Raw genomic sequence first — 27,210 nt, 5'->3', positions numbered from 1 at the left:
CCTTGTCCCCCCGCTCCCCCAATTCTTTCGTCATTGCAGTTTATTTTCTGTTTCAATGCACCTACTATAATGCAAAAAACGCGTAGTTCCCCCCCCCCCCCAAAAAAAGCAAAAACACGCCTAATGGCTGTTTAATTACTCTTTGCTACGTAATTTCCATTTATTTATTTTATGTAATTAGAAGCATTCCATTCTGTTGGCCAAAAAAAAGAAAAATAGAAAAAAAGGAAGCATTCCAATCTAATTCCCACCATGGATGTCTGTCCATGGGACACCTGGCAGCATCTACCTAGTGCCAGTTTGCTGCTTTTTTTTTTTTTCAATTAGTTAATAATACTCCTCCTATAGTAAAATAGAAACTAATCAGAGAATTGATATTAGTAATATATAAGACCTATTTTATATATATTATTTTTTCCTAAATTAACTCTATTGACAATAATGAGTAGGAGAAGGAGGGAATAAATAAGAAATATACTTAGTCAACTGCATTGCTTTCGTTTGTTTATAAATTATAATTAATTACTTTATAAATGGAATCAATTTATTTGAATAATACGGCACATGATAAACGATTCACTTTTTTTTTTTTGGCAGAAGTCAACCTCTTGACTCCGAGAATGAATAAAATAATCTCTTATTACGAACACAATGTAGTTGCCCCAAAATCTCTGCTGCCACCCCCGGAAAGGGTCACCCATCACCCCCTCCCTGGATGTGCGCTAGGTAGTGATAGGCCGAACCGAATAATGAGAATATAAAGGGGAATGAAAACCGAAGGAGACCACTGGATGAAGATAACGACTTTGAACTTGATAAAGAACTCCCACCAGCCGTCGTCATCGTCGACGTTCACGTCCTTCTCTTTTGGCGGGTAGGAAGAAAGAGCAAGACAAAAGCAAGCCTAGATTATTGCTCCATCTCCCTGACGATACTGTCTCTTTCCTTCTGAGAGTGAGACCTGAGCAGATTGTGCCGGGAACGTGGGCTGGCAGACCCATAAGATTTTAGGAGAAAAGCGATCATTTCCATATACTGTAACTGTATTCCTTGTTGGATAAACTCTGTTTTAATTTTTTATGGGTGTGTCGACTGATTCTTCGGAGGGAGGGAGTCATGGAGGAGAGGGTTCTTGGAGTTCATTGAGCTTTTTGACTAGAAGGAAGCTGGTGGATTCTGCTCACAAAAAGACTGAGGGTCAGCTTGCCAAGGAGTTATCTGTTCCCCATCTGATTGGAATCGGTAATTCTCGTCAAAAGCATTTTGTAATGAATCCCCCCCCCGGGGGGCGGGGGCAGGTGGTCAGGGGGCCTACATCCATTATGTGGCATAGGAGTTACATACCGTTTGAAACTTAATAGTATACCAGTTCTGAGCATTGGTTTGATGTTTCAATCTGCTCATGCTAAGCCATTCATTTCATTATCTCCGTCATGATTTCAGTCATTCTGTGTTTGATCCAATGCTGCTTTCTAGACTTGCAATCTTTCACCGTCTCACCCTTTGTTAATGCCGATTATCTTAGTAACACTATTCCCCTCTCTCGGCGGCAGAGATCAAATTGTAAATTTGACGATTATTATCGCACCATGACGATATTAGTAATTGGCCTATTGTTGGATAATTTCTTTCTCCCTCATCTATTCTTCTTCTGAGTTCATTCCTTGCAAACTGACTTTCATGTCTTCGTCAGGTGTTGGTGCGACAATTGGTGCTGGAGTCTACGTTCTTGTTGGAACAGTCGCTCGAGAACATTCTGGACCCGCCTTGGCCTTTTCTTTTCTCATAGCTGGACTAGCGGCTGCTCTTTCAGCGTTTTGCTACGCAGAGTTGGCTAGTCGTTGCCCTTCTGCTGGAAGTGCATATCACTATTCATATATATGTGTAGGAGAAGGGTACTTTCTCTAGATTCCTGGGGTTTTCTTCTGAAGTTATCTGACTGAAAATTTTGGCCTACGCTATGTTATTTTTCCCTTCTATGTGTGTTGTCTCTGCTCATCAAATGTTAAAATGCTCGTGTCAGAGTTCATTAGTTGGTCATTTATTCGGTGGTTGCTTTTCAAGTTATGGTAATAATCTGGTGATATAGATGTTGAGGATTTGGGTTTGCATCTCTTTCTGGAAAAAGTTATGATTCATCGTGAATGGGCAGATGTATTTTTCTGCTTCTGGGTCTGTGGAAGTTTGAGGTCTTTGTTGGTTGATAATACGTCAATTCAATGCTATAATGATCAACTGGAAGTTGATATTTTTTACTGATATAAATTGATAAAATAATATCTTCGTTTGCAGTGCTGCATGGTTGATTGGATGGGCCTTGATACTGGAATATACAATTGGTGGAGCAGCTGTTGCTCGTGGCATATCTCCTAACATGGTCTCATGTTTTCTTCAACTCTCCTACTGAATTCTTGTTTGCCTAGAAAATTTTCGATTAGATTTAGCTTTGAGTATGCCGTCATCTTTCTTTATCTGATTTAAACTGACATTGATTTATCCGCCACTTAATTTTTTCATTATTCGAGTACAAACCTACTATGTAAAATATCTGTTGCTCAAGCGTTTTTGTCATGCTTTACCATTCCAATCAATACAAGAGTGTAAACTGCCCTTTGCCTACCACACATATCTTTGTCAGTCTCCTAGAGGATCGTGTTTGTCTTGCTTGATCTACACTCAGCTTCATTTGGATTTTTCACATGTATTTATTTATATAACGTGTATTGCAAATTTATTCGTTTGAACAGAGAGTAAGATTCATATAATCCAGTTGTTTACCCCAAAATAAATATTTTTAGGCTGCATTTTTTGGAGGTATGGATCATTTGCCCTTCTTCTTAGCCCGTCAGCATATTCCTGGTACTGATATTGTTGTGGACCCATGTGCTGCAATTGTGGTACTTATTATTACTGGACTCTTGTGCGTTGGCATCAAGGAGGTAGATTTCTATAATAATCTCATTATTATGCTTTTTCTGATCCATTTCTGTTTGAAAATTCTTATTTTGGGTTCATGGGTTAAAATTCAAAATTTCCCTTTTGCGCAGTACTCCCTCTATTCATTTTTATAAGACGAGATTACCTAACTTATGGATACGGATAAAACAACTTTTAACTAATTGATGTTTTAAATTTTTTCCATATCTCCACTTCTACCCTCAATTAATGCTCATTTTCTTAACTTTACTCCATGGCGGGTTAAGTCTTTTTATTCATTGATTAGGGGCATTTTAGGGAAAAAAATTAATTATTCCTAAAATTTTTAGATTGTCTTGTATATAGGAACTTCATATCCTCCAGAATTTTGTCTTACTCTTAGGAACCGAGGGAGTATAATTTATATTCTATGCAACCTAGATGCACGGGTTGTCTCCCCTCTCCCTATCAATCCAACAATTAATCATCTTTTCAGTGCCAAATTTGAGAGATCTTCTTACTTTGAATATTCAATATTTGCAGAGTACAACGGTACAAGGCATAGTCACATCAGTAAATGTGTGCGCCTTGATTTTTGTCATAGTGGCTGGTGCTTACTTGGGATTCAAGTCTGGATGGGTTGGATATGAACTTCCTTCGGGGTACTTTCGATATTGTTTTACACTTCCCTATGAGCACGTTTGATTACCACTGACTACTTGCTACTTTGTTTCTTTTGCTGTGGTAGTTATTTTCCCTTTGGCGTTGATGGAATGCTTGCCGGTTCTGCAACAGTCTTCTTCGCATATATAGGTTTTGATTCTGTTGCCAGCACTGCTGAAGAGGTGATGTCATTTTGTTATAGGTGATGTCTTTTTTAGGTTATATTTAATTGAAGAAATAAGATTCCTAATAGTCTCTACATGATCAACAGGTGAAAAATCCTCAACGAGATTTGCCACTGGGTATTGGGGCTGCACTGTTTCTTTGTTGTGCATTGTATATGATGGTCTCCATCGTTGTTGTTGGCTTAGTGCCTTATTATGCAATCAATCCTGACACCCCCATATCCTCTGCGTTTGCAAACCATGGGATGCAATGGGCAGCGTAAGTTGCAATTCTACAATTGGTGCATCGCCTCCCCCCCCCCCCCCAAAAAAAAAAAAAAAGATATTGGCGATGAAATAGATTTACAGACTTGCAGTATTTGCTCATGTGACTTTTCCTGGTTGTTACTGTAGTTACGTGATAAATGCTGGGGCTTTTACAGCTCTTTGTGCATCATTGATGGGTGGTATACTTCCCCAGGTAAATTTTATATATTGCTGGTTTATAATGATGATTTCATTTTGTAGCTATCAAAGTTATTTTTTCCTTGTTTTGAAGTCTTCGGTTTTCCTGTTAAAGATATCAATGTACTTTATTTCATCATTTAGCCCCGAATTTTGATGGCTATGGCAAGGGATGGGCTGCTGCCACCATTTTTTTCAGACATTAATAAGTTCAGCCAAGTTCCCGTTAAGAGCACAGTGGCTACTGGCCTTGTAGCTGCAATCTTGGCGTCTTTGATGGATGTCTCTCAACTGGCTGGGATGGTAAGTCAACCTTCGCATCAGCTAGGATGCTTTAATATCTCTAGCTAAGATTGAGCTTGAAAAGCATTCATTTAAAGGTTCTATACTAATTGGTACTTTATGATATGGAAGAAGCCTCAGTTCTTTTGCAAATATACAAAGAACAATTCTTGAGTTCCAGTCTTATGATGCTAAATGCAAATTGGCTAAAATGAAACCCCTACGCATTTTATATTTCAAAATAAAAGCCAGGGGATCTTTTTTCTTTTCTTTGTATTTCTCTCAATTTTGAAATTTATGAGGCATAATGGTGAAGAAAATGCTTGTTATAATTAGGCATTATAAGTTAGTTCTGACTGCATGCCTGTTGTTCCATGGTCGGTTCCTTGATCTCCGCATACAAAGGTAACGTGGAATTTGCTTCTGTTGCAGGTTAGTGTGGGGACGCTTCTTGCGTTCACCACGGTTGCAGTATCTATATTAATATTAAGATACATCCCTCCAGATGAAGTCCCATTACTGCCTTCTCTTGAGGAATCAAGTGATTCGGTACCATCCAAAAGCCGTTGGATTAGTGATGACAGATATGATAAACATGGAGAGGCAAATATTTGTACCTCTGAGGACATCAAACCTGTAGTTACCAAAGAGGATATGCCAATCGACTGTCCTCTTCTTTCTCGGCATTTTGCCATAGGCAACTGTAAGTCATGCCTTTCCCTCTCAAATCTCTTATCAAATACCTGTATTGTACAGATATAAGCACTACAGTTTTTTTAAGCCTGGAAATGTTGTGCAGCAGAAATCAAGGATTAAAATTCGAAATTAGCTCTTGAAGTATGCAGCCAATGTTTTTACCTAATCCAGAATGTATTGTAATCATGATACACATAAATGGGGTTGTTTTAGATGTTTGTTCAAAATGTCATTCTGGTTATAATATGATTAACTTGTGGCATCTCGTTGCTTTATGCTATTTGGAATCTATTGTTCCCTTCTGATTCCTTGTTTATGAATGCAGATATAGATGAAAGTAATAGGAGAAAAATCGTTGGGTGGGTGATAGCACTTACATGCTTAGGGGTGTTTATCCTCACATATGCAGCTTCCGATTCAAGTATTCTCAGGTTGGTTTAGAGGAAGGTTGTTTTTAATATTTTCCAAGACGTACTACGTACTATGACAGTATATCTTGATCGCCTAATGCATAAACTACTCCCTCTGGTCCTACTTCTAAGGCCTGCCCATTGATCCTTAATACAAAACTTCTAACAAAATTTAATGAAACATTTATAGCTAATTTCCAAAAATTCCCTTGTTACTTTATAATGGCTTTTCCATCCTTTCTTCCCAATGAACCACATCAACTAAGGGCTAATTTTGTAAAGTTGTAGAAGTTTTTAACATTTAACTAACTTTGACTTCTTCTTTTTTTTTTAATTTAAGGAAAGTAACTAATGAGCTCTTATGAAAAGGATCGAGGGGAATGATTCTTAAAATGTTCAGCTGCTAATTTGAAATTTAAAGAAAGTGGACCTAAAAGGATTTGCCTTTCTTCCCTGGGAAGTGGAGGATTTTGATAATGCGGATGGTGGTGACGTAAATCTTAACTATGGTTCCGTTTAGAACAATGGCATATCATGTTTTTAATGTATGCTTGATGTTCTTGCTTGTTACAACTTTTTTGTTTGCTATTGTCAGAGCTGTTCGTTTCACATTTTGTGGAGTGGGTGGCATTCTTGTTCTTTCCGGTCTCATATTCCTAACCTGCATAGATCAAGATGATGCAAGACACAATTTTGGGCACTCTGGAGGTATAGTTAAGTTGATGTGATTCATTAACTAGAATTAAAATGTATGCTTTAAGAAGCCTTCCTTCATTGAAGATCAAGCATAAGGAATAACTCTGTTATCTATCCCTTTACAGGTTTCATTTGCCCGTTGGTGCCACTGCTGCCTGTAGCTTGCATTCTCATCAATTGCTACTTGCTTATTAATCTTGGGTAAGCGAACATAGGATTGTTTTCTTCTAGTGGAGATTGCTTCCCTTGTCTAATGATTGCGTCTTTCATGCAGGGCTGCCACGTGGGCTCGTGTGTCAATATGGCTTGCCATAGGAGTACTTGTTTATGTTTTCTATGGCCGAACCCACAGTTCTCTAAGAAATGCAGTTTATGTCCCAGTATCCCATATGGATGATAAGTTTCGTGCCTCCTCGAGCTGTCTAGCTTAAACCTGCACGAGAATTTCAGCCAAACCCTCATGAAAAATTTCGTCTCCACGATGTGTGTAATTGCAATTGCTGTACAGAAGATGCATCTCAAGTTTCTTAGCTTGAGTAATCAATAGTTTTACATTTTAGACAATGTCCCTATTGTAAATTTTACTTGGCTCATCATGGGGAAGGAGCCGGTGGCGTAAGCCTGTCGCTTGTGTATTGCCGTGGGTGGGGTGAACTTGCGAGCTTGTTCAAAGTTCAAACAGCTAAAGGGGTATTTGAATAGAAATCTAATTATGATTTCAGAAGCGATTATGTGGAAAAAAAAATTGTCTCAATTTGTGTAAAAGTATTTTTTTTAATTCCAAATACCCCTTAAATATAATTTGTAAATTCAAATTGGGTTCCACTCTTCAGGAACTAATGAGACATCTCTGTGTTCTCTCTCTGTTCAAATCTGGGCATGACATGTGTAAATACATTTGGCCTTTATTAAAGTTTCGGAACACATTGTTATTCTTAATGCAGTATGTCTGGATGCGTTACTGGTGAATGAATATGAATAATATATATTTATATATATATATATATATATATATCCAGTCAAAAGAACTAAATACGAATTACGAAGTGTGAAGTCAACATCTTTAAAGTGATTTTTAATGTTAAAAAATTACTTATATTCTTTTGGGATAAAATTATGGGGAAAAAATTCCGCCAATCACAAAATTTTCAGAGTTCTTCCCCACCCCCTCACTTATCATTTACTAAATTCTCGGAAAATAAAGAATTTTTTTATAGTAGCTACCGGTGTCAATATTATTCAAGCCATCCTGGGATGATGGTCATTGCCAATGTTTTTGGGGGCTGAAACGCGGAGCCCAAGAGCCCAAACTTATTTTACACCACGAAAAATATCAAAATAGGACGTGGTCACAGAATGGACTACCGGGAATTAGGAGTGCACATGAGCAGGATTTGATCCTTGTCCAATTCCCAGAAGTGTGAGCAAGCTATATTTTGCAATCTGCTACCCGGTCCTACCCATAGAAGCCCTAATCATTTTGAGCTAGGCTGGACAGGGCGGGCTTCGCTGCCTAAATAGTGATAACATGTTGATATCACATGTAAAAAAATTTCATCTATACCTAAAAATTACATTTCATAATTTTATATTTTTACACATTAAAATTGTCCAGAAATAATTCAAAACAAGTGTTAGCAAATATCCAAATAAATAATATTTATAATCCATTTAGAATAAAACAACTCTCAAGATTGTAATTAGTGTAAACTTGAACAATTTGTAAAACTTGAACTTGTCATGAAATTACTACTATGGTAGAAAAATAAAATTGTTATACAAGCTACCATAGTAGAAAAGAAAACATGTAAACATTTCTAAAACTGCTAATTAGACTGTAAACCGAAGCCCAAACAAGAATGTTTGCATGCAACCAAATCATTCCTTTAAATCTATTGGGCCTCTAAGCCTTCGGCCCGGGTAACAAAAAATATCATACATAAACCCATCCATTTGTTTTTCAACAACATAAACCCAAGTATCATAAAACATTAGAAGTGACCTCCGGCCAACCAAAATAAGGAGATAAAACTTCCTCCAATTTACAATGAGACCAAACAATCAAAAAGTCCCTATATGTGGCAATATACAAAGGCTAGAGGTATTACAGCTAACTAAGCTCAAGTCTTTACGTCCCTTCCCAATGGTACACGCCTATAACCTTCACATGAAAACATTATAAACCACGGGGTGAGACAAAAGTCCCAGTAACTAACTTCCAATTCAGGGTACAAACTAAATAGGTGCTCACAAGGTGTCAAGTGAGACAGTTAATAAGTAATATTATAAACGATAGCCACAACAATCATGCATGTGCAAAGATGCAATCCTATCAACCCTGTCCCTCACTTTGGGGGATTTTCAAGAGCCGAACTCGGCCCATCCCTCACTATGGGAGATGTAAGGAGCCAAAAGGCCTATCCCTCACTATAGGAGATGTAAGGAGCCAAAAGGCTTATCTCTCACTATGAGGGATGTAAGGAGCCAACCATCATGCATTAATAGAGACCTTACAACGTGGTAGTATCAACCAAGTCTCTCACTATTTCCCAATGCATAAATCATGCTCAAGTATTACCAAAGAATAAGTTCGCATTTCATAAATAACTTCAACAAGTGACATATCTTCCAATACTTTAAATCCATGCAAAACCCCACAAGACAATTTCTCTTTTCATATATAAATTACATTTAGAACACCATTTATTACTCAGAGCATGAAAACATAAATCCACTGACAGTATCATAACAGCATGTACAAAGGATTGGAAAGTGGTTACCTCTCACCTGAGCAAAGAATAACAAAACACCATGATGCCCTGTGCACCAACAAAATACTCAACAAGTCTACACAAGCACACAAATGCACAACCACCATGTATTAGTTAACAAACTAATAAAATGGTCAACACAACACTTGATGACTCAAAATTCTTAATCTCAACCAAAACTCTACCTAACTCACAAGGACCAAACCATCATAATAACACTCCAAAAACCACAAGAGACCATTATTACTCTAGTTCCCCTTCCAAAATATCAATTGAATTCACAAACTCAAAGTCCCACTCTAGAAATTCATCACCCAGACACCCAATTAGAACAATTGGAGTTTTAACAACATTCTAAACTAATTAAACATCCAATTCAACCCTCCTTAACATAACCAAATTCATAAAACTCAATTTTAACCACTACATTATCTTTCTCAATCATAAACATCCATTTTTACAAGCCCTAAATTCCCAAAACTTCAAAATCTCCAAATCCAAGAAAACTGCACAAATTAAATACTTAGACTGACCCATAGCAATCATTTAAACTCAAAATAATCGGTCAAAAATCTCAATTCCATCAAAAACTAGAAAGTCCTAGGGTTCCACTACAAAATTCCTTAAAAATCCCAAGAGAAAGAGTAGATTAGAGGTTAGATTCACTTACTTGAGATAATGGACCCTTAGAAACATCTTCCCCAAGCCAAAAATACGAACCCTAGCAGAGCTCCAACTCCCACCTTCAGAAAATCTGATTTTCGCGCATCAGACTCTTTCTTCGAATTTAAAGATGCAAACTTTTCGTCACGGCGAACACATGGATTTGTCCCGACTAACTAACCCCGAGAGGGATTTTTCTGACTTGAAAAACCAACCTTGTCGAGGCCAACTTATACTCCGTCGCAGCGAGAGATTTTTCCCAAGAGGAACTCTTACTCACTTGACCAACTTTCATCGCGGCGTCCCCCTTAACTTCACCATGGCGAAAGGAAGTTCTCCCAATAATCTTCGATTCACCGTGGCGAACAAATCCTAAGAGGGATTTGTTCACCTGTTCCTCCAACTCACTTTGATTCCAAACTAGACACCAAGATTCAAGTTTAAACACTAGCCTATCCTCAAAATCAACCAAAAAAGGCTACCAAAACTCAAAATAAAACTTAGGATGTTACAATTAGAGCCATGAAATTCAAACGGTTTGCATCAATCTCCAGAAAGTTGAGAAAAGAATAAAAAATTTGAAAAAATTGAAGAGCGGTTGAAGCACATTGAGATATTCCATCGAGGGCGGGAGATGGCGATGTAATATAAACTTGATTATCCATCCAAGTGACAAAAATTAAATGTTACCTAAAGGATTGCAAAAAGGTATTAAAATTGAAACAATGAGCTAACAGGAATAATATAGCCCATATAAAAAGAGGGTAAAAATAATTGTAAAAAGAAAAATCGAAAATCTTATAATCTTATAATAATTTAATATAACCACTTTTAATATGTAAACACTTATTATATGATACAATGCAGTTAGCAGTCCGTACAACTAAAGGACTTCTTTCCATCATATGACTTGTTTATAAAAAAATTAATGCAAAATAACTAAATATAAATTAAATAAAAAATAAAACATGTAATTCAGATAATCAGGCCCTAATGTTCTTTCCCTGCTTCTATCCCAATCTTGTTTTCTATCTTGTATAAATATTCAAAATTGTTGATTTATACAAATATGTAATGTATAAACTCCATTATCTAACAAAGAAAGTTGTTAATAACATAGAGGGAAGATTGAATTATAAATGGCCAACATTACAACAGCAACACACAATAGGATATACCCAGTAAGGTTCACGAAGAACAAATTAAAAGCAAGATACTATTGCTTTTTTAGAAGCATTAGATCCCCTAAATGAAAAACTAATAGACATGTGACACTAATAAATTAAATTGCAAAGAGGAGGGAGATAACCTTTTTTTTTGGGTAAAGAAATGTAATATATTAATATTATTTCATAAATTATAATATATATATATATATAATCGGGCAGGGCCAAATGGTGCTGCCCAGCCCAAGGATGCCCATTCTTTTTCGGGTTCTTTTTTTTTTTTCAGATTGGGCTGGACAATCTTTCTTTGGATTTGGGTGGGTTCAACAGGCATTAGGTTCATGTACGCCCTTAGACTCATATATGGGTCGTGGTCAATTCTCCTCCTTTTTAAGTGAAGAACACACCAACATTAAACCGCTTTTCCTCCTTTATCCTTACCATCCTCTCCTCCTCCTTGACTCATAACTACACCGTTTTGATGTGAAAATAGAGGCTGCCCTTCTTTTTATTTTAAATTAATATCTATTGCTCTAAAAATTTTTTTAATAATATTTAATATTTTAAAATAATTTTTAGTGTATTTAACATCGTGAAATATTTCTTCAATAGTATCCAGTATATCTAGTATTTAGTAAGTTGGACTTGTAGCATTTGTTTTAGTAACACACAATATTCTAAACTAATTTTAGGACATTAGATATTAGTGCTAGAAAAATAATGTAGGTTATTGCTATATTAGATGCAATAAAAATTAGTTTAAGATAGTTGATGTTACTAAAAAACAATTTAAAGTGCAGCCTGCTAAATACTAGGTGATATTAAAAAATAATTTTGGGTGCCATGTGCACTATTATTTTAGAATATTAGGTGTATTAAAAATTAGTTTAAGATACCAGCTATTTTAATATAGGATGCTACTAAAAAATATTTTCGGATACTGTATTAAAAATTATTCTAAGATATTGGATAATACTGCCGAAGGATGTTGGTTGAAGGGGGTGGGGGAAAGGACTGGCGGGGAAAGCCGGATCCGTCGGGTCATGGGGTCGAAATGGGCACTGCAGGCGGAGGTAAAACCTGTTTTTTGTTTATATTTAATAGATAAAAATTATTTACAGAAAATTTAGAATAAATAGTAGGAAAAATGATAAAAAAAAGACCTCTAAAATTAAAAAATTGCACATAAGGACTTATTCATAAAAATTGTTGTCAAAATTGATACTATATCTATTATTGTAAAACACATACTAATGTTGCAACAGATCCCTATTTACAATTTTTTTATTTTGGTGATCTTTTCTTGTGATTTTTCCTAAATATTATGATGCTATTTATTTTAAAAATATATTTTTTAATAAATTTAAATAATAAACTAAAAATATTATATTATTAAAAAATTGATTTAATTTGTTTGGCCTGAAGATTTTTAATTTAAAAATATTATAAAATATAAATTGGATTTTTTTTGTATGTAGCATGCATGTTATGAATCAATGCTCTGAAATTTTAGTAAACATGCCGTTAAAAATATTAAAATTAATTTAGTGTCAATCAGGTTCGGCCTGTTGATAAACAAATGTGATTGGTAGAAAATAAAGCATTGGCCAATAATTTTTTTTAATATAACTCACATATCCAGAGTATAAACTCATTGTTGTGAATAATTAAAATTTAAGTTCGTTATTTATATTTATTATGGTCAATTTCTTTTTATCAAATCCTAACAATTAGTTTTTGTCATAAATATAATTATATGTCGTCATATTTTCTTTTTGACCAGGAACATTATATTTAAGAAAATGCTAAAATAAAAACTAAAATATTAAAATTGAATTGAAAAATTGGTTGTGACGCTTTTTTTTGCCAACAGTTGTAACGAGTAGTCTTTTACTATTAATATTAATTATGATTAAGTTGGTTAGGAGTTTAAAATTGTTTAATATATCTAAACAAATTTAAATTATTCTCACCAGAGCATGATTCCTTTTCTTTTTTTTGAATTTATGATCTCATCCTAAACCTTTTGAGTTTTTTTTTTGGCTAAAGTATAGATATCCTCCTATTAAAGGCAATCCCATTCGAGGCACTGTCGGGTACTAAATGCGTGCACTTTTCCCCGCAGTGATTCAAACCTTGATTTATCACGTTATGAGAAATTAGTCCCTTCTATTAAATCTAATTTTCGTTGGTTTTTGAGTTCTTATTTGATTCTTAGTAATTTCAAGTAACATGGTTAATGGCTTTTTTTGAGCTCAGGGCGTAGCAGTCCAACTGGAAGGAATAATGTCGGTACAAAACGTGGGCTCCGACCACTTTTGTGCTTATTTGCTTTTCTTAAATGGACCCCATTCCCATGCCTTGCTTCTTTTCGCAAGCTATCTCCATTCGTCCAACAGTATCTAGTAACCGATTGCAAGTTGAAACCTGAATGATCCGTTTCACATTCGATGAAAAAATCTAGCAGCTGAGCAATATTGAAATGATTACCCCAAGGGTCCCAACTAAGAAAGATGGACGGGATTCTCTGTTGAGGTCAAGAAAAAAGTGATATGTTCTTCCTTTTAAAATTGAAATAAGTAAATGTGTGAATAAATACTTGGATTATAAGCATGGTCAGGGCAAAAAACGCAAATGCGCCAACTATACAGTCATTTCAACCACATTTGAATCGAACTAATTAGTAAATTACATAAATAAAATAAAAGATCACTCGAATATGGCAGCAACAAAAATAATAATAATCTAAGACAACAAGGCCCAGGCCTGGGATTCGTGTGCCCTAAGCAACAAAGACGAGATATAGAAAATTAGAGTGTGCCCATGTTCAAAGTTCTAAACAACACGGGATCACTGATGGCTTTTCCACTCTCTTTTGAAGCTAGCCTACCGCTCATCAAATAGAAACTGCTAATAATGCCCAAAAAAAAAGAAGGATCAAATTTACAATTGTACCTATTGAATGTGAAACGTATCACATGATGTGAGTTTTTTCCTTTTTGAAGAAGGGGCATCTCTAGAACTTCACAATACCAATTGCCATTGCCATCCTTATGAAAAGGAAACAAAGGTATATGATCAAGAGTCCCGATCCCAAGAACTTATCTAGCCTCATGTTTCTCTTTGGCAACACCACAAGGGCCCACAACAACCCTCCCATCGAGAACATAAGAGTCTCGTAGAGAGAACGGTCCTTAGGGATTACATATGGATTTGGATACTCAGACCAAGCTGAAAGAACCAAAGGAAATCCCAAACCCATCAAAGTGTTAAACATGGGACCCGCATAACACCCGGATATAGCTATTTGAGCCCCATCTACCCCACCATTAACTGCCATAGCACCATTGGCTATTAGATCCCCAAGAGAGTTACCCCAAGCTAGGACTGTTAACCCAAGAATTGAAGGACTAACCCCAATTATATTCCCAATTGAAACTAACAAGGAAACCAATTCCTCAGCGATAATATATGTCCATGTCACACTCATGGCAAAACCTCCTGCTAGCCAAGGAAATAGGCACATTGTTGGGGGGCTAGTGCTGTTTGTGGTCACACAGGCCATATTTCCCAGAAACACCCCAATCAGAGCAGCTATTAAGTATGTGACCAGAATTGTCCTAGAATCCTCATTTTCCTTCTGGGTGTTGCAGATAAGTGCTATCAGAACTGGTGCTAATGTGACAGATATTACTGCATATGGCTTTGACCATCTCTCTTCATTCACAACTGGTATGGTGAGTTTTCTTGGCAAGCTGAGAGGTAGTTCTAGCACTTGTAGAAATTTGCCCATGTAATAATTCCATTTAAATGAAGCGCCCTCAAAACACTCTGGCTTTTCTTTGTTATCTTCTGCAGCCACTTTCTCTGCTAAACTTGGTTTCTCATCATCAACGCAGCCTAACAATGGTATGCCAGACTCTACAAGATCATCAGCAGATATAGCAAAGCATTCGTTTTCTTTCTTCTCCCCTCCATAGATAAAATGTGTGGCAGAGACTGCACAGACATAAAGGAAGTAGATGGAGACATAGCAGATTGAGCCCAACAAGGTAATTTTGCCAATGGAAATGATGAGAAGGAGGACGAGCAGAGAGAAAAGGAAGAACAGAACATCTCTAATGAAACTGGCCTTGTCAACTGCAATCTGCTTTGTGCTAACCAGAATACTTATAATCCCCAAGACAGCACTTGAGACGAAAAATGCCCCTCCAAGAATGCTGTTAAGCCCAACTGCACCATTGCTGGATCTTGTGAAGGAAACAACACTTGCAAAAAAGTCAGGAGCTCCATTTCCCAGAGAAAGCAAAGTGACTCCTGCTATGGTGGGAGACAACTTCAAGATATTGGACAGACTCTCCAAGGAGTAGCAGAAGTAATTAGAAGCAGTGTCGCCCAAGAGGTAGAACAACACCGCAAGCCATAATATAAGCAAAAAATGACCCATGATTGGTGATTGGCCAAGGTTGCAGTAAAAGATATAGAGATAGTTTATGTAGCCTTTTGACCTGCACTCAGAATGGGTTTTGACGTACAAGCACTTTGATCTATAATCTGAGAGCTCATGAAGACCTGTGCATGAATCTGGCGTGATCTCCTGGAGGATCCGAGTGTGGCGGTTGAAAATGGAAGGGGAATTATTGGATGATTCATGATGAGAATTGGAATAGGAGGGGTAGAGATAGGATTTGAGAAAGAGAGAGAGAATCAAGAGAAAGGATATGTTGAGGAAGACCGAAACTTTTCTGGGTAGAGGTTTGAAGAAGGTTGCCATTAGAAACAGTTATGCTGGGTGAGAAGCAAATGGTGTGAATATAAGTGGAGAGAATTGAAGTCCATATATGATGAAGCGAACTTCTTGGGACATTTTGTTGTGTGGTGGCCGAGCTGAGGGAGGAGAAGAAGACGACACTAGAAGATCATAAACCCTCAAACGTTGAGGAGAAGATTATATGTTGTACGTTCATGGATTACGACAACTCTCTCGAATTCTCATATTGCCAGCCTCTATGAATGGGGCACAGCGCACGAATAACAGCCGTTAAACAGTTTGCTTCAACAAAAAGCGATCAGTATAAAAACATGTCTTATAGACGTAAAACTCACTTTACCAAAAGCGGAAAATGAATAGGGAAGAAGAGATTGAGATTACGAAGGTTCCAAATGTGGCTGTGCTTTTTGCGCCTTTCAATTTGTTCGTCCTGGCCAGAAGAGCCAGCTGTGGGTTTTAGCTGTAACGTAATTCCCACTCAATTATAGTTGAGAATCTGAGAGCAAAAAAGGCTCATATAATTTGCCATATCAAAATTCATGCCTCTCACTGTCGGTCGGTCGGTCCAATCGTGCATTCACAGTCACATCCATTGGCCTCGGCTTTCAAAAGTACCCCAAATAAATACAGTCAACGAAATTTCCCAAGAGCAGCGACACAATGATTTATGGTACAGTTCGTCTGTCATGCACAAGGGTCCAGACGACCCAACACGAGTGCGGGATCCATCTGGGGCCCATGGCCCAATGAGCATACAAGTCCAGGAGGAAGAGTCAGAGAGCGCGGCGTAAGACCTGGAAGCTGAGGGAATTGGAGGATTCTATATAAGAAGACAAATACGGTTATGAGTGGGCGTGATTGGCATTTTGGAATCTCTTCGTCTCTGTGGTTCTCTCTCCCTGGCTCTTTCTCCCTTTTACATTTCCGTTCTGCATTTGTTATCCTCCTCTTATATTTCTTGCATTGTTTCTTTCTGATGAATACCGATATGATGATTATTGTTGAGGTGTATGTTGAGCTCAAACATTAATAGAAGTTTTATCTTCTGCTATTCTAGTACTTCTTTGTGATCATAACATCGTCCTGAACCCTCAATCCCAGAAAAACAAAAAATCATTTCTGCACCGTAATCGTTATTAAATCCCTCGCTGATTTCTCTATTTAATTAAATTGCTAACTGTCCTTGTTGATAGTTTTCTTTCAATCAACTATCAAGCAATGCGGGGAGAAGGATTCCCCCCCCCCCTTGATGAATGGGCAAAAGTATCTTTCAATCAACGGTCTTACAGCTTTCCTGCTCTGAAGGGAAAAAAAAAAAGACGTTAGAGATAAACCTCATTTAATAAAAACGATTACTCACTACAAAATTAGCATTTATAACTCAATCTAACAAGATTCATTACAACTCAATCTAGATTATAACCCAACAAATTGATTTGAATAATTAAATCAAACGAGATACCCAATTAATTACTATTTAAATACTCAATTTTAGATCTTGAGATTGAAAATTTGAGATAGGTTACCAATATCTCATCAATTTAATGTTATCATTAATCAAAGGGAACAGTAAACAAAGTTCATAGAAGTTTGACGGTTTTAATGAACACATTTTTTTAATTAAAAAATCTAACACGAAATTCAACACGTAAACTCGCACAAAATAAACTGAACACGTAGTTACAAAATTCTTAAAATTTTTCCTTCAACAGGCACATATGATTCAATAAGTCAGTTAAAATCAGATTGGAAAAGCCAGCTACCGGCTCAATTAACAATGGTTTTTCAGCCATATAACCTACAAATTTTGAGTAATCAGGCAACTGCGCATTTCATCGTCTCTATTATCGATTTACATATATGCTAGCATCTAATCAGACTGAGAAGCACAAGTCTGTTCCCCTCAGGAGTTTCATATATAGGGCCTAAAATCCTCATCCTGATGGCATAAAAGCAAGTTTTCCCACCCATCTACCTCCCTATTTGTCCGCAAATGTTGCTGTGTACACCATTTCGTGTTTCCTATTCATAAAAGAATGCCTGGGCTTTTTTTTGTCTGGGCCTCAAAAATCATCTCGCAGATTCGGCCAAGACTGGGCTGGGCACGGGTTAGACCGGATTTCGTGCTTCACGGCTGGAAGCCCTTACCGGTTACCACGATCTGACCTGGATTATGTAATTAAATTTTTGCTTTTAAATTTTCATACTATCCCATATTCAAGTTCCCAATCTGAGTCCCAAAAAAAATAAAAAATTCCCAATCACAGAAAAAAAAAAAAAAAAAAAAAAGCCAACAACGACAAGAAGAAGAAAACGAGGAAATTAGAAAATGAGTGGCCTATTCCTCCCTCGTATTCTACCCGAGCTTGAAGCTTCTGATCGGGTACACCTCACTTCGTCGTCGAGCCGTTATTCTCATCGTCTTCGTGGGCTACAGTCGGTGCATCCGTCGCTTCTTGGCCTCATATCCTCTGCCGTCGGTGTTCTCTGCGATTACTCCGTCTCAGATTGAACGGTATTATTGATTAGGTCGCACCCATGATTTGGCCTGGTTTTGAAAATTTGCAATTAATTTGCCTATTTTATGTTATCTGATATAAATCTGTTTCTGTTATTTAGATATTGTGAGCTACTGATTCCTATCATCTATTATGTTCTACCAAGCACCATTGATGTATTTTTTTAAATAAAAATAAATTCAAATGAAAATGTTCATTTGCAGATTCTGTTTTCAGGCTCCATACAATCTACGAGCTGGGTTGTTGCGCTTTTAGATGTTTATGGTGTAGCCATCTAAAGTCTAAATCCCCAACTTAGTGTTGAGTTTGCATTTACCCTTGTGTTATTGACTGTAGTTTTCCTTCTAATCCTTGTAGATAGTTAGACTTAATTTATATATAAAGATTTTAAACTCAGCAAATAGAATTTGATGGAACAAATTAATTGTTGATCAGGGCGAATGGGGAATGGAGGATTACAATTTGGAGCGAAACGGTGAAAAAGCATTGGAATTTTGAGCATAACGGTCAAAAAGTCTCAGATCTCTGGGCCCAAACCACAGACCTAAGCTTTTCGGAAGAAGCTTTGGATTTGGAAGTTGCATCTCTGCAACCGGCTGATAACTCATTCCTCCATTGATGGCTGAAGAAACAGCACCAGGGCATCCTCTTCCTCCCACGGTGCGCTCTCTTTCCCATTTTGTATGTGCAGCTTTACTTTGTATTTAGTCATTTATTTGTAATATTGATTTCATTTATGGGACAGTTTTTGGAGGTAACCTGCAAAAGTTCTTGTAAGACTCGTCGATTTGCATCAGGAATCGATGCTGGATCTGCAGTGTCTTTGATTAATAGGAAGTTGAAGCCAATGAGTGCACGTGCTTTGCATATAGAAGCTGTTAAAGAAGGCGAAGAGCCCATTGCTTTCGGCCCTAATTCTGTTCTTGTCAATTACGGGGATGATTGGAAGTTGCAGACATTTACAGAAGCAGATGAAGTGATGATTGAACATAACTTTGAACCAATTCCAATGCCTACACCAGTGAGTTTTATTTTTTTCTTAAAATCTTGCATGAACATGCTGTGTTTCAACTTTTTCCTCATTTTTGCGATAATCAAATGCTATTGCTTATGTGTCTTCATTCGGTTGGCTTGCCTCTAGGTTTCGGGTCGCTTGCCTCCTACAAGGAATGTGTCCAAGCCAATCAGCTTTCTATACTTGGTTAAGATATTGTTTGCGTTTATTTTGATTTTTGTGCTTGGTGCCATTTTCACTTTGGCTCTTGAAAATCTTCCCGCACTGATACTATTTGTAAAGTCGTCAGCTTAAACCATTTCATGTGTATTATGAACAAAAGGGGTCCATCTCCAATCCAGTTGTTGTGCAAATGGAGTATTTCGGGTGTGTTTGGGTGACACCCCAAACCATGGTTTGGGGAATAGATCACCCAAACACCCCCCCTAAAAACCAAAACCATGGTTTTGGAAAAAGCAAAATTTTGTTGCTTTTGGAGAAAAAAGGGAGAGTGTGAGAGCCTATATGATATGTATCTTGTTATTTTTTTATAAATATATTTTTTTATAAACATATTCAATCTTATATTTTATAAATATATATACATATTAATTATTTATTAATTATATTATCTTATGTATTATTAATTATGTTGGTAAAAAATATATTATTAACAATTTTATTCCTTCAAATTAAAATATATCATAAAATCTATTTTTTTTGTAATTATCATATTAACTTATGTCTTTTTTTTAGTAATTTGTATATATAAAAAGTGCTTCTGATAACAACTATCCAAACACTCTCACTTCTCAGAATCACTTTTTTACAAAATTTATTCTTCACAGAATCTATTCTCCCCAGAATCTATTCTCCAGAGGGGGTGTTTGGGAATCACCCTAGAAGCACTTCTGGCTCCCAAACCATGGTTTGGGAAGGGTGATTGCCAAACACCCCAGAATTTTGCAAAACCTGGGTTTCGGTGGAAACCTTGGTTTTGGCCGGCCAAACCACGGTTTCGCATAAGCTGGCAAATTATTGATTCTGAAGGCTGGCAATTATCACTCCTGTCAGAGATTCTCTTTTCAACGGTAGGAAATGTTCTCTCTCGCCGAAAGATCTCTCTTCTCCCAGTCTGCTTGCTTCTAGTGTCGCCAACGGTGAGATCGCCGAAAGATCTCTCTTCTCTCTCGCAGAAAAATTCGTTGCCGTCGGTGAGATTGCCTCCTCCCATTCAGAAAAAATCGCCCCTTCTGAAGCTCGACGGTGGTAAGAAAGAACACACTCCGCGCGGACGATTTTCACTGAACACAAGCGCATATCATTCTCCAGCCGTCGCCCCTTCTGAAGCTCGACGGGTCTGCTTGCCACCGGGGAGGTCGTTGAGCTCGTGACTTTCGGCGCTGGTGAGGTTACTCGGCTGCTCTGGTCGCCGTCTTTTCTTCGTCGGTCAGATCTTCAGGTGAGGTTACTCGGCTGTTCTGGTCGCCGTCTTTTCTTCCTTGTTAGTTGTGGCTGGAGATGGAAGATCTGGTGCTTCACTTTTCCGTCTAGCGTCGTGTGTTTTCCCTGAAACAGAGGTCGTCGAGCATCATTTTTTTCCCCCAAAACAGAGGTCGTCCGGCGTCGTTTTTTTCTTCCGAATCAAATATTGGTTTCACCGGTTGCCTATGCTTTGTTCTCTTGTAGTGGCTGATTTTTTTGGTTGCTTTCTTGACACCGATCAGATTTGATGGTAATCGTGTGTATATACGATGGGAAATATCTCGGTTGTGACTGGTTGTGCTTCATGTGTGTGTGTGACAGACAGAGCATTCGTGTGTGTTGATCAAATCTGGGTTTTTTGATCTTATTTTCCCTTTGGTGGATTTTATTTTGGAGACAGGACACTCGAATTTTTCTCTTTTGTGCTTGATGGTTGCTTTTGCAGTGTTATAGTGTTAACCGAAATAAACATGTTAACATATCAAAAATTTGAGTGGTCTGAGTGTTAACCGAAATAAACATTTTGCAGTGTTATAGTGTTATGGCCAATGTCTACTAATTGTCTTCGAATTTTTCTCTTTTGTGCTTGATCGTTGGTTGTAGCCAAATTGGGGCAGTTAACCGAAAAGAATTCCCCATTAAAAAAAGTCATTATTAATGTGTATGTATACCGTTGGATTATAAAACACGCTGGCATACTTGTTAAATACTATCCTATTATATCATATCTCCTGAACTGAATGGTATGCTTTTTGGGTTAAATTTGTGATAACTGAACTGTTGTAATTGGTTTATAGCATAATGAATAAAAAAAATAGCAAAGCTTCATGGGATATAAGAGCCACAAAGGTCTTTATTGACCTGTGTATTGAAGAAGTTGAAAAGGGGGGAAGAAGAGGAACTAGCTTGACAAAATCTGCTTGGACAAGTATTGAGGAGAACTTTGCTGCAAAAACTGGGAGAGTTTATACAAAAATCCAATTAAAGAACAAATATGATACCTTGCGAAAGGAGTGGCAGTTATGGGATAGGCTGCTCCGTGAGACAGGTTTAGGGTGGGATGCCGAAAGGAATACTGTTAGTGCCCCTGATGATTGGTGGGAGAAGAAAATAGTGGTAATCATTTAATTTTATTTGAGCTTGTATTTTCTCTCATGTTAACATTTTTTGTATAATGTATAATATTTTTGGTGTTGAATGCGCAGGAAGTTCCAGGCTATGAGAAATTTAGAGAAAGAGGGCTTCAATTTCGGGCTGAATTGACTCAACTTTTTGGGTCTGTAGCTGCCACTGGACCACAGTCATGGGCACCTTCTTCCATGACACTTCCAAGCGAAGGAGTTCCTGAAAATGATATGGAAGAAGGATCTGGAGATAGTGATGAAATTTTGGGGGCACCAACTGGCATAAGCGGGGAGTTTAATTCAGTCACATTCAATGACAATAGTGGAGGAAGTGGAGGCAACACTGGAATGAGACAGGAAAACATTCGTGGGGGCAGAAGCACAGGTGGCAATCGACCTAGTAGCTCATTAGGAGTTAGAAAAAAGGGTGAATCCATGAAGAAGAAATCTACTACCACTATGAAAATAGCGGATGCACTAAGCAGGATAGCTCAGGCAAATGAAAATGATTCTCAGCGTGAACATGAAGAGATTTCAGAAGCACGTGCTAGGAAGCTAGAAGAAGAAGCACGTGCTTATGAGACGTCAATTGCCGGAGTCATGGAGCACCTTAATGAAGTTGATGAAGTTACTGATGATCCTGATCTGTTTTCCCGGTGCACAACACTCCTCATGGACAAGCCAGCTGCAAGGGAGATGTATGTGGCTCTGAAGAACAGGAGGGAAAAACTCCTGCTCTTCTTGAAGCATGCAACCAAGGATTGAGACTTCATTTGTGTTGCTTATTATAGTATTTGACTACTTTTTGTGTTGATTAGAAGATGACTGTGATAATTTATGTATATTTTTAGAAATTATGTAACCAACACTATTGTATTATGTGACTTCCAAATTTCTGTAGGAATTAAAAAACTTATTTTCTTGTTAAATGTTTAGTAATTTCATATCCGGGTTTCTAAATTTTATGTCTATGTGCACAGGACAAGACAAAAAATGGCTGATGAAATTAAAATTGCGGAAAAGTATCGTAAACGACGGAACAAACGAGTTAATCAAGTTGCAGTAGCGGTTGGTGGATACGCTTCTCTTCATTTGTGTAAAGAGCCCCAGCATACAAGTATTTATACAGGCAAGGTATGGGTGAGGGATGTTTTACAAGGCCATTCCAATCGTTGTTATAACATGTTTAGAATGGAAAGGGAAGTATTCTTTAGTCTTTGCACAGAATTGCAACAACACGGTCTAACGGAAACTAGAAATGTTGGGATACATGAAATGGTTGCAATGTTTTTAAATACCGTTGGCCATGCGCTTAGTAGTAGGATGCAGCAAGAAAGATTCCAACATTCAGGGGAGACAATTAGTAGACATTTCCATAATGTCTTATTGGCATGTTGTAGACTTGCTATGTCCAATATCAAACCAAAAGATCCAACATTTCAGCATTTGCATACAAAAATACGGCCCGGTGGTCGATACTGGCCCTTTTTCAAACATGCTATTGGAGCAATTGATGGAACACATATTTCATGCATTGTTGATGCAACTGAGCAAACAAAATTTATTAACCGAAAAGGAAGAGTGACGCAAAATGTAATGGCGGTTTGTGATTGGGACATGTGCTTCACTTTTGTATTGGCTGGATGGGAAGGTAGTGCGCATGATGCTCGTATATTTGACCACGCCCTCACAACTCCTTCCATGAACTTCCCTCATCCGCCTCAAGGTATATTTTAAATTGCTACAATTTATTTATGCTTAACTGTTAGAAAACAAAGTTTATTAACACCAATCATATATTTCATGTAGGCAAATATTATTTGGTCGATGCTGGCTACCCGACACCCATGGGATATCTTGGTCCCTACAGACGTGAACGCTACCATCTCCCTGATTTTCGAAGGTCATCTGCATTTGAAAATAACAATGAGGCGTTCAATTATTTGCACTCAAGTCTACGGAGCACTATTGAAAGAACTTTTGGAGTTTGGAAGAGTAAGTTTGCAATTTTAGGAAACATGCCGAGCTATGACTTTCCAACACAGGTTCAAATTGTTTGTGCAACGATGGCCATACATAACTTCATTAGATCAACATCCATTTCTGATCCTGGTTTCATTCAGTTTGAACCAGAAGGTTCTTATGCAGAAGAAAATAATGATGATGATGGAGTTGGGTCTTCACATATACCTCATCAATAGAATCTTCATCTCACATGGCTCGACTTCGTGACTCCATAAGAGATCAAATTGTTCACTATATACAAGAATAGCCATGTCTTTCTTATTTCCTTTTTTCTTTTCAGATAATGTAATGTGTTGTTAAAAAAAAACTACTTGGACAAATATATTTCGTTGCAACCTTTATTATTAAGACAATTAATATGAATTTTTTTTTGTGCTTATTTAATTTTGTGAGAAAAAAATTATGGGATTTCATCTTTAAGAAATAATAATTTTTTTTTGGCAAAATAAATCATTTTCCTCAAAACATATTCAATTATATTATTAATATATATACACATTAATTTTTTACTATTTATATTATTTATGTCTTATTTATTCTGTTGCCAAAATATATATTATTAACAAATTTATTACTTCAAATAAGCATATATCATGAAATATATCTTACATGTAATTATCATTTAAACTTATGTCCTTTTTAGTAATTTCTACATATCAAAAAGCACTTCTGACAATAATTATCCAAACACTCTCACTTTATCAGAATCACTTTTTCAGAAAAGCTATTCTCTCAAAATCTATTCTCCCCAAAATCTATTCTCCAGAAGCTATTCTCCAAACCATGGTTTTGCCTCATCCAAACACCCCCAGAATCACTTTTCCAAACCACGGTTTGGTTTCATCCAAACACACCCTTCGTCTACTGTTACAGTAATTTGGTTTGCTTTAGGAATTAGGAATTCATATTGATGATTTCGCCGCCACCAAAGTCAGCTAACGCTGGTGATGAGAAAAGTCGAAGGCATTCCCAGGCGGGCTGAGCCCGTTGAGTGACAAACTGAATTTATGGAAAAATATTTTTAGAATCCTCAATTAGATGACTAATATTTAAAAAAAAATAATAGTATGTTGTACTCTTTATATAAAACTCACATGGCCAAAATACCGGCCCACAGTTATGACTTCTCATATAAAATTTTGAAACAAAACTTGCCTCCATTTATTTATTTATAACAATCGATCAATCAATTTTAGGATCAAATCTTGATATTTAAGATTTTATAAATACAAGTATATCTTATGATATTTAAGCAAATAATAAAACGAAAAAGTTTGAATATTAAAATTCAACTGGAGACTTGGCTGTGGTCATATTACCTTGGGACCATCCGTTTAATATTATACTAGTATACATGAAAAGTTACTCTTTTTATGCAATATTTTAATTTAATTTTGCTTTTATTGACCTGGCCTGAGTGGCCTCACCAGTTTTTAGTTTTTTTTCGGTTGTGCTCTAAATTTGATATTCAGTCTGTATTAAAAAAAATCTATCAGCCAAAAAAAAATTAGGAGTAGGATATTAATATTTTGTGATTTTTCTTCACTGCCATGGGTTATGGCGCCCAAAGTAGAGCTGGTAACCTAGCCTGCCAACCTGCCAAAAATGATGGCCAAGGTGTGAGCTACTCCAACCCGCACCGTTTTCAGCCCGGGTTGGCAGGCTAGCGCGTTTTTTTTTTTAATTTTTATTTTTATACAATTCTCAATATATTATACAACATAATTAGAGGATTTTGACCTTCAAATTTCACATTTACATCTCCTCGATCATGTAATTGCATATGTAATACACACATAAAAGATCTACTTAATTAATTTGGATAAGAAAAATACTCAAATTAATTATTTAGAAAAAATAAGTGTTAATTTTTCTAAAATATCTTCTCAAATTATAAATGAATCCTCACATTATTTTGTTATAACCCACTACTCAGGTTTAAAACTCCAAATCCAATTTCAGCTAGCACCACCGTGGGCAGGCCTGTATTCGCACCGCCAGCCTGCATTACCAGCTCTAGCCCAAAGTCGCCGCCTGTGAGGTTTTTTCCCCTGAAGCAAGCCCTAGCTTTGTGGGAGTGTTTGGCAAATCATGTAAAAGTGCTTCTAAAGGCCAAACCATGGTTTGGACCTAGAACCATCCAAACACCGTGATATTTTGAAAAATCATGGTTTGGGGCAGAAATCATGGTTTTAGCCTCTAAAACTATAGTTCTGTACAAAGCAAAAACGTTTCGCTTCTGAGGCTTAAATTTCAATTGTTGGACAACTAGTGTCAATGTCAGAAGGTGGGCAATGTGGACTACCAGTGTCAGTGTCAGAAGGTGGGCAATGTGATGTAGACAAAAAAGCCCCTTGATTGAAATCAAATCCTCGCTTTTTCTTGCTTGTTTCTTGCTTGTTCAATAGACTGTCCTTGGTGGTGCTCTTGTGGGTTTATATATAAAATGTTTTATGCCTTATATTTTTATAACAATTATTAATTACTTTAATAAGTAATAAATTGTTTTAATGTGTGCTTATTCAATTTTGTCAAAACACCCCCGTAATAATATATGACAAAATAATCATTTTTCTATAAACATATTTAATCTTATATTTTATAAATATATACACATATTAATTATTTATTAATTACATTCTTTATATATTATTAATTATGTTGGTAAAAAATATATTATTAACAAATTACTTCTTCAAATTAAAATATTATAAAATTAATTATGTTGGTAAAAATATATTAATTTACTTTTTCAAATTAAAAATATTAAAAATATATTTTTTATGTAATTATCATATTAACTTATGCCTTTTTAAATAATTTTTACTTATAAAAAGTATTTCTGATAACAACTATCTAAAACACTCTTACTTTATCAGAATCACTTTATCATAAAATTTATTCTTCCAAAAATCTATTCTCAGAAGCTATTTTTAAAAAACCATGGTATCCTATCCATGGTATGTTCTATCCAAATACCCTTTGATATAATGGACTGAACGCAACTCCTTGTTCTAGGACTGCCTTTGTGCCTCACCAAACTAACAAATTTTCGCGCTAATTTGGCTTCATAGTTCTTGTCGCTACAGTTTTCTTCAGGGATTTTTAGACTTATGTGGTGTTTGGTCGGGGATTTTTTGAGGACAGGGATGGGGAAGGGAGGAAAAAAAAAAGGTTGAAGCTGGCTGGTTAAAAAAAAAAAAAGGGAGGGGAGGGAAAAGTTTTTGTCCTTTTTGTACCCTTTCATTCCTCCCTCAACCCTTTAAAATCAGGATTTTTTTGGAAGGAAGAGAAATTATTAGAAAAAATGACAAAAAAATGACAAGTAAATTTCATAATACGAAAAATATTACCTGAATTTGAAAAATCCCAATTTAGTCACAAGTACCTAATTTGACAT

General features: G+C 36.6%; 4 protein-coding genes across 7 annotated transcripts; 3 read left to right on the top strand and 1 right to left on the bottom strand.

The window, feature by feature from the left end:
* Positions 1–721: 721 nt before the first annotated feature.
* Positions 722–7,164, top strand: LOC114731388 (cationic amino acid transporter 2, vacuolar). Of its 2 annotated transcripts, XM_028918542.1 has the most exons (14): positions 724–1,242; positions 1,694–1,895; positions 2,293–2,377; positions 2,799–2,939; positions 3,460–3,578; positions 3,665–3,761; positions 3,851–4,023; positions 4,158–4,224; positions 4,353–4,511; positions 4,923–5,193; positions 5,512–5,617; positions 6,192–6,304; positions 6,418–6,493; positions 6,567–7,164. In XM_028918542.1, the coding sequence occupies exons 1-14, from the start codon at positions 1,080–1,082 to the stop codon at positions 6,721–6,723; spliced, it is 1,929 nt and encodes a 642-aa protein (XP_028774375.1). In that variant the 5' UTR covers positions 724–1,079; the 3' UTR covers positions 6,724–7,164. The 2 variants fall into 2 exon arrangements, 1 of the variants encoding a protein (XP_028774375.1); XR_003738916.1 differs by lacking the exons at positions 6,418–6,493; positions 6,567–7,164 and adding an exon at positions 5,937–6,089 and having other exon boundaries at positions 722–1,242; positions 6,192–6,276.
* A 6,448-nt stretch (positions 7,165–13,612) lies between these two features.
* LOC114731445 (cation/calcium exchanger 1-like) lies at positions 13,613–15,794 on the bottom strand. The gene has a single exon (XM_028918617.1). The coding sequence runs from the start codon at positions 15,664–15,666 to the stop codon at positions 13,909–13,911; it is 1,758 nt and encodes a 585-aa protein (XP_028774450.1). The 5' UTR covers positions 15,667–15,794; the 3' UTR covers positions 13,613–13,908.
* A 2,211-nt stretch (positions 15,795–18,005) lies between these two features.
* LOC114731455 (uncharacterized) lies at positions 18,006–19,557 on the top strand. 3 transcript variants are annotated; one of them, XM_028918628.1, is made up of 4 exons: positions 18,006–18,178; positions 18,618–18,842; positions 18,928–19,203; positions 19,324–19,557. In XM_028918628.1, exons 2-4 carry the CDS (start codon positions 18,801–18,803, stop codon positions 19,489–19,491), a joined length of 486 nt encoding a protein of 161 aa, XP_028774461.1. In that variant the 5' UTR covers positions 18,006–18,178; positions 18,618–18,800; the 3' UTR covers positions 19,492–19,557. The 3 variants fall into 3 exon arrangements, with proteins under 3 accessions (XP_028774461.1, XP_028774468.1, XP_028774477.1); XM_028918635.1 differs by having other exon boundaries at positions 18,006–18,192; XM_028918644.1 differs by lacking the exon at positions 18,006–18,178 and adding an exon at positions 18,409–18,481.
* Positions 19,558–20,101: 544 nt separating this feature from the next.
* On the top strand, positions 20,102–22,550 carry LOC114731437 (uncharacterized protein At2g29880-like). Its single transcript, XM_028918607.1, has 4 exons — positions 20,102–20,115; positions 20,227–20,445; positions 21,459–21,777; positions 21,867–22,550. Exons 1-4 carry the CDS (start codon positions 20,102–20,104, stop codon positions 22,548–22,550), a joined length of 1,236 nt encoding a protein of 411 aa, XP_028774440.1.
* Positions 22,551–27,210: the final 4,660 nt, after the last annotated feature.

This window comes from Neltuma alba, unplaced genomic scaffold, assembly GCF_004799145.2.
Source record: "Neltuma alba isolate B1F8T4 unplaced genomic scaffold, ASM479914v2 tig00002526_pilon, whole genome shotgun sequence".
NCBI classification, from domain to species: domain Eukaryota; kingdom Viridiplantae; phylum Streptophyta; class Magnoliopsida; order Fabales; family Fabaceae; genus Neltuma; species Neltuma alba.
The sequence above is the reverse complement of the archived record's forward strand: the minus strand, read 5'-3'. Positions and strand labels throughout refer to the sequence as shown.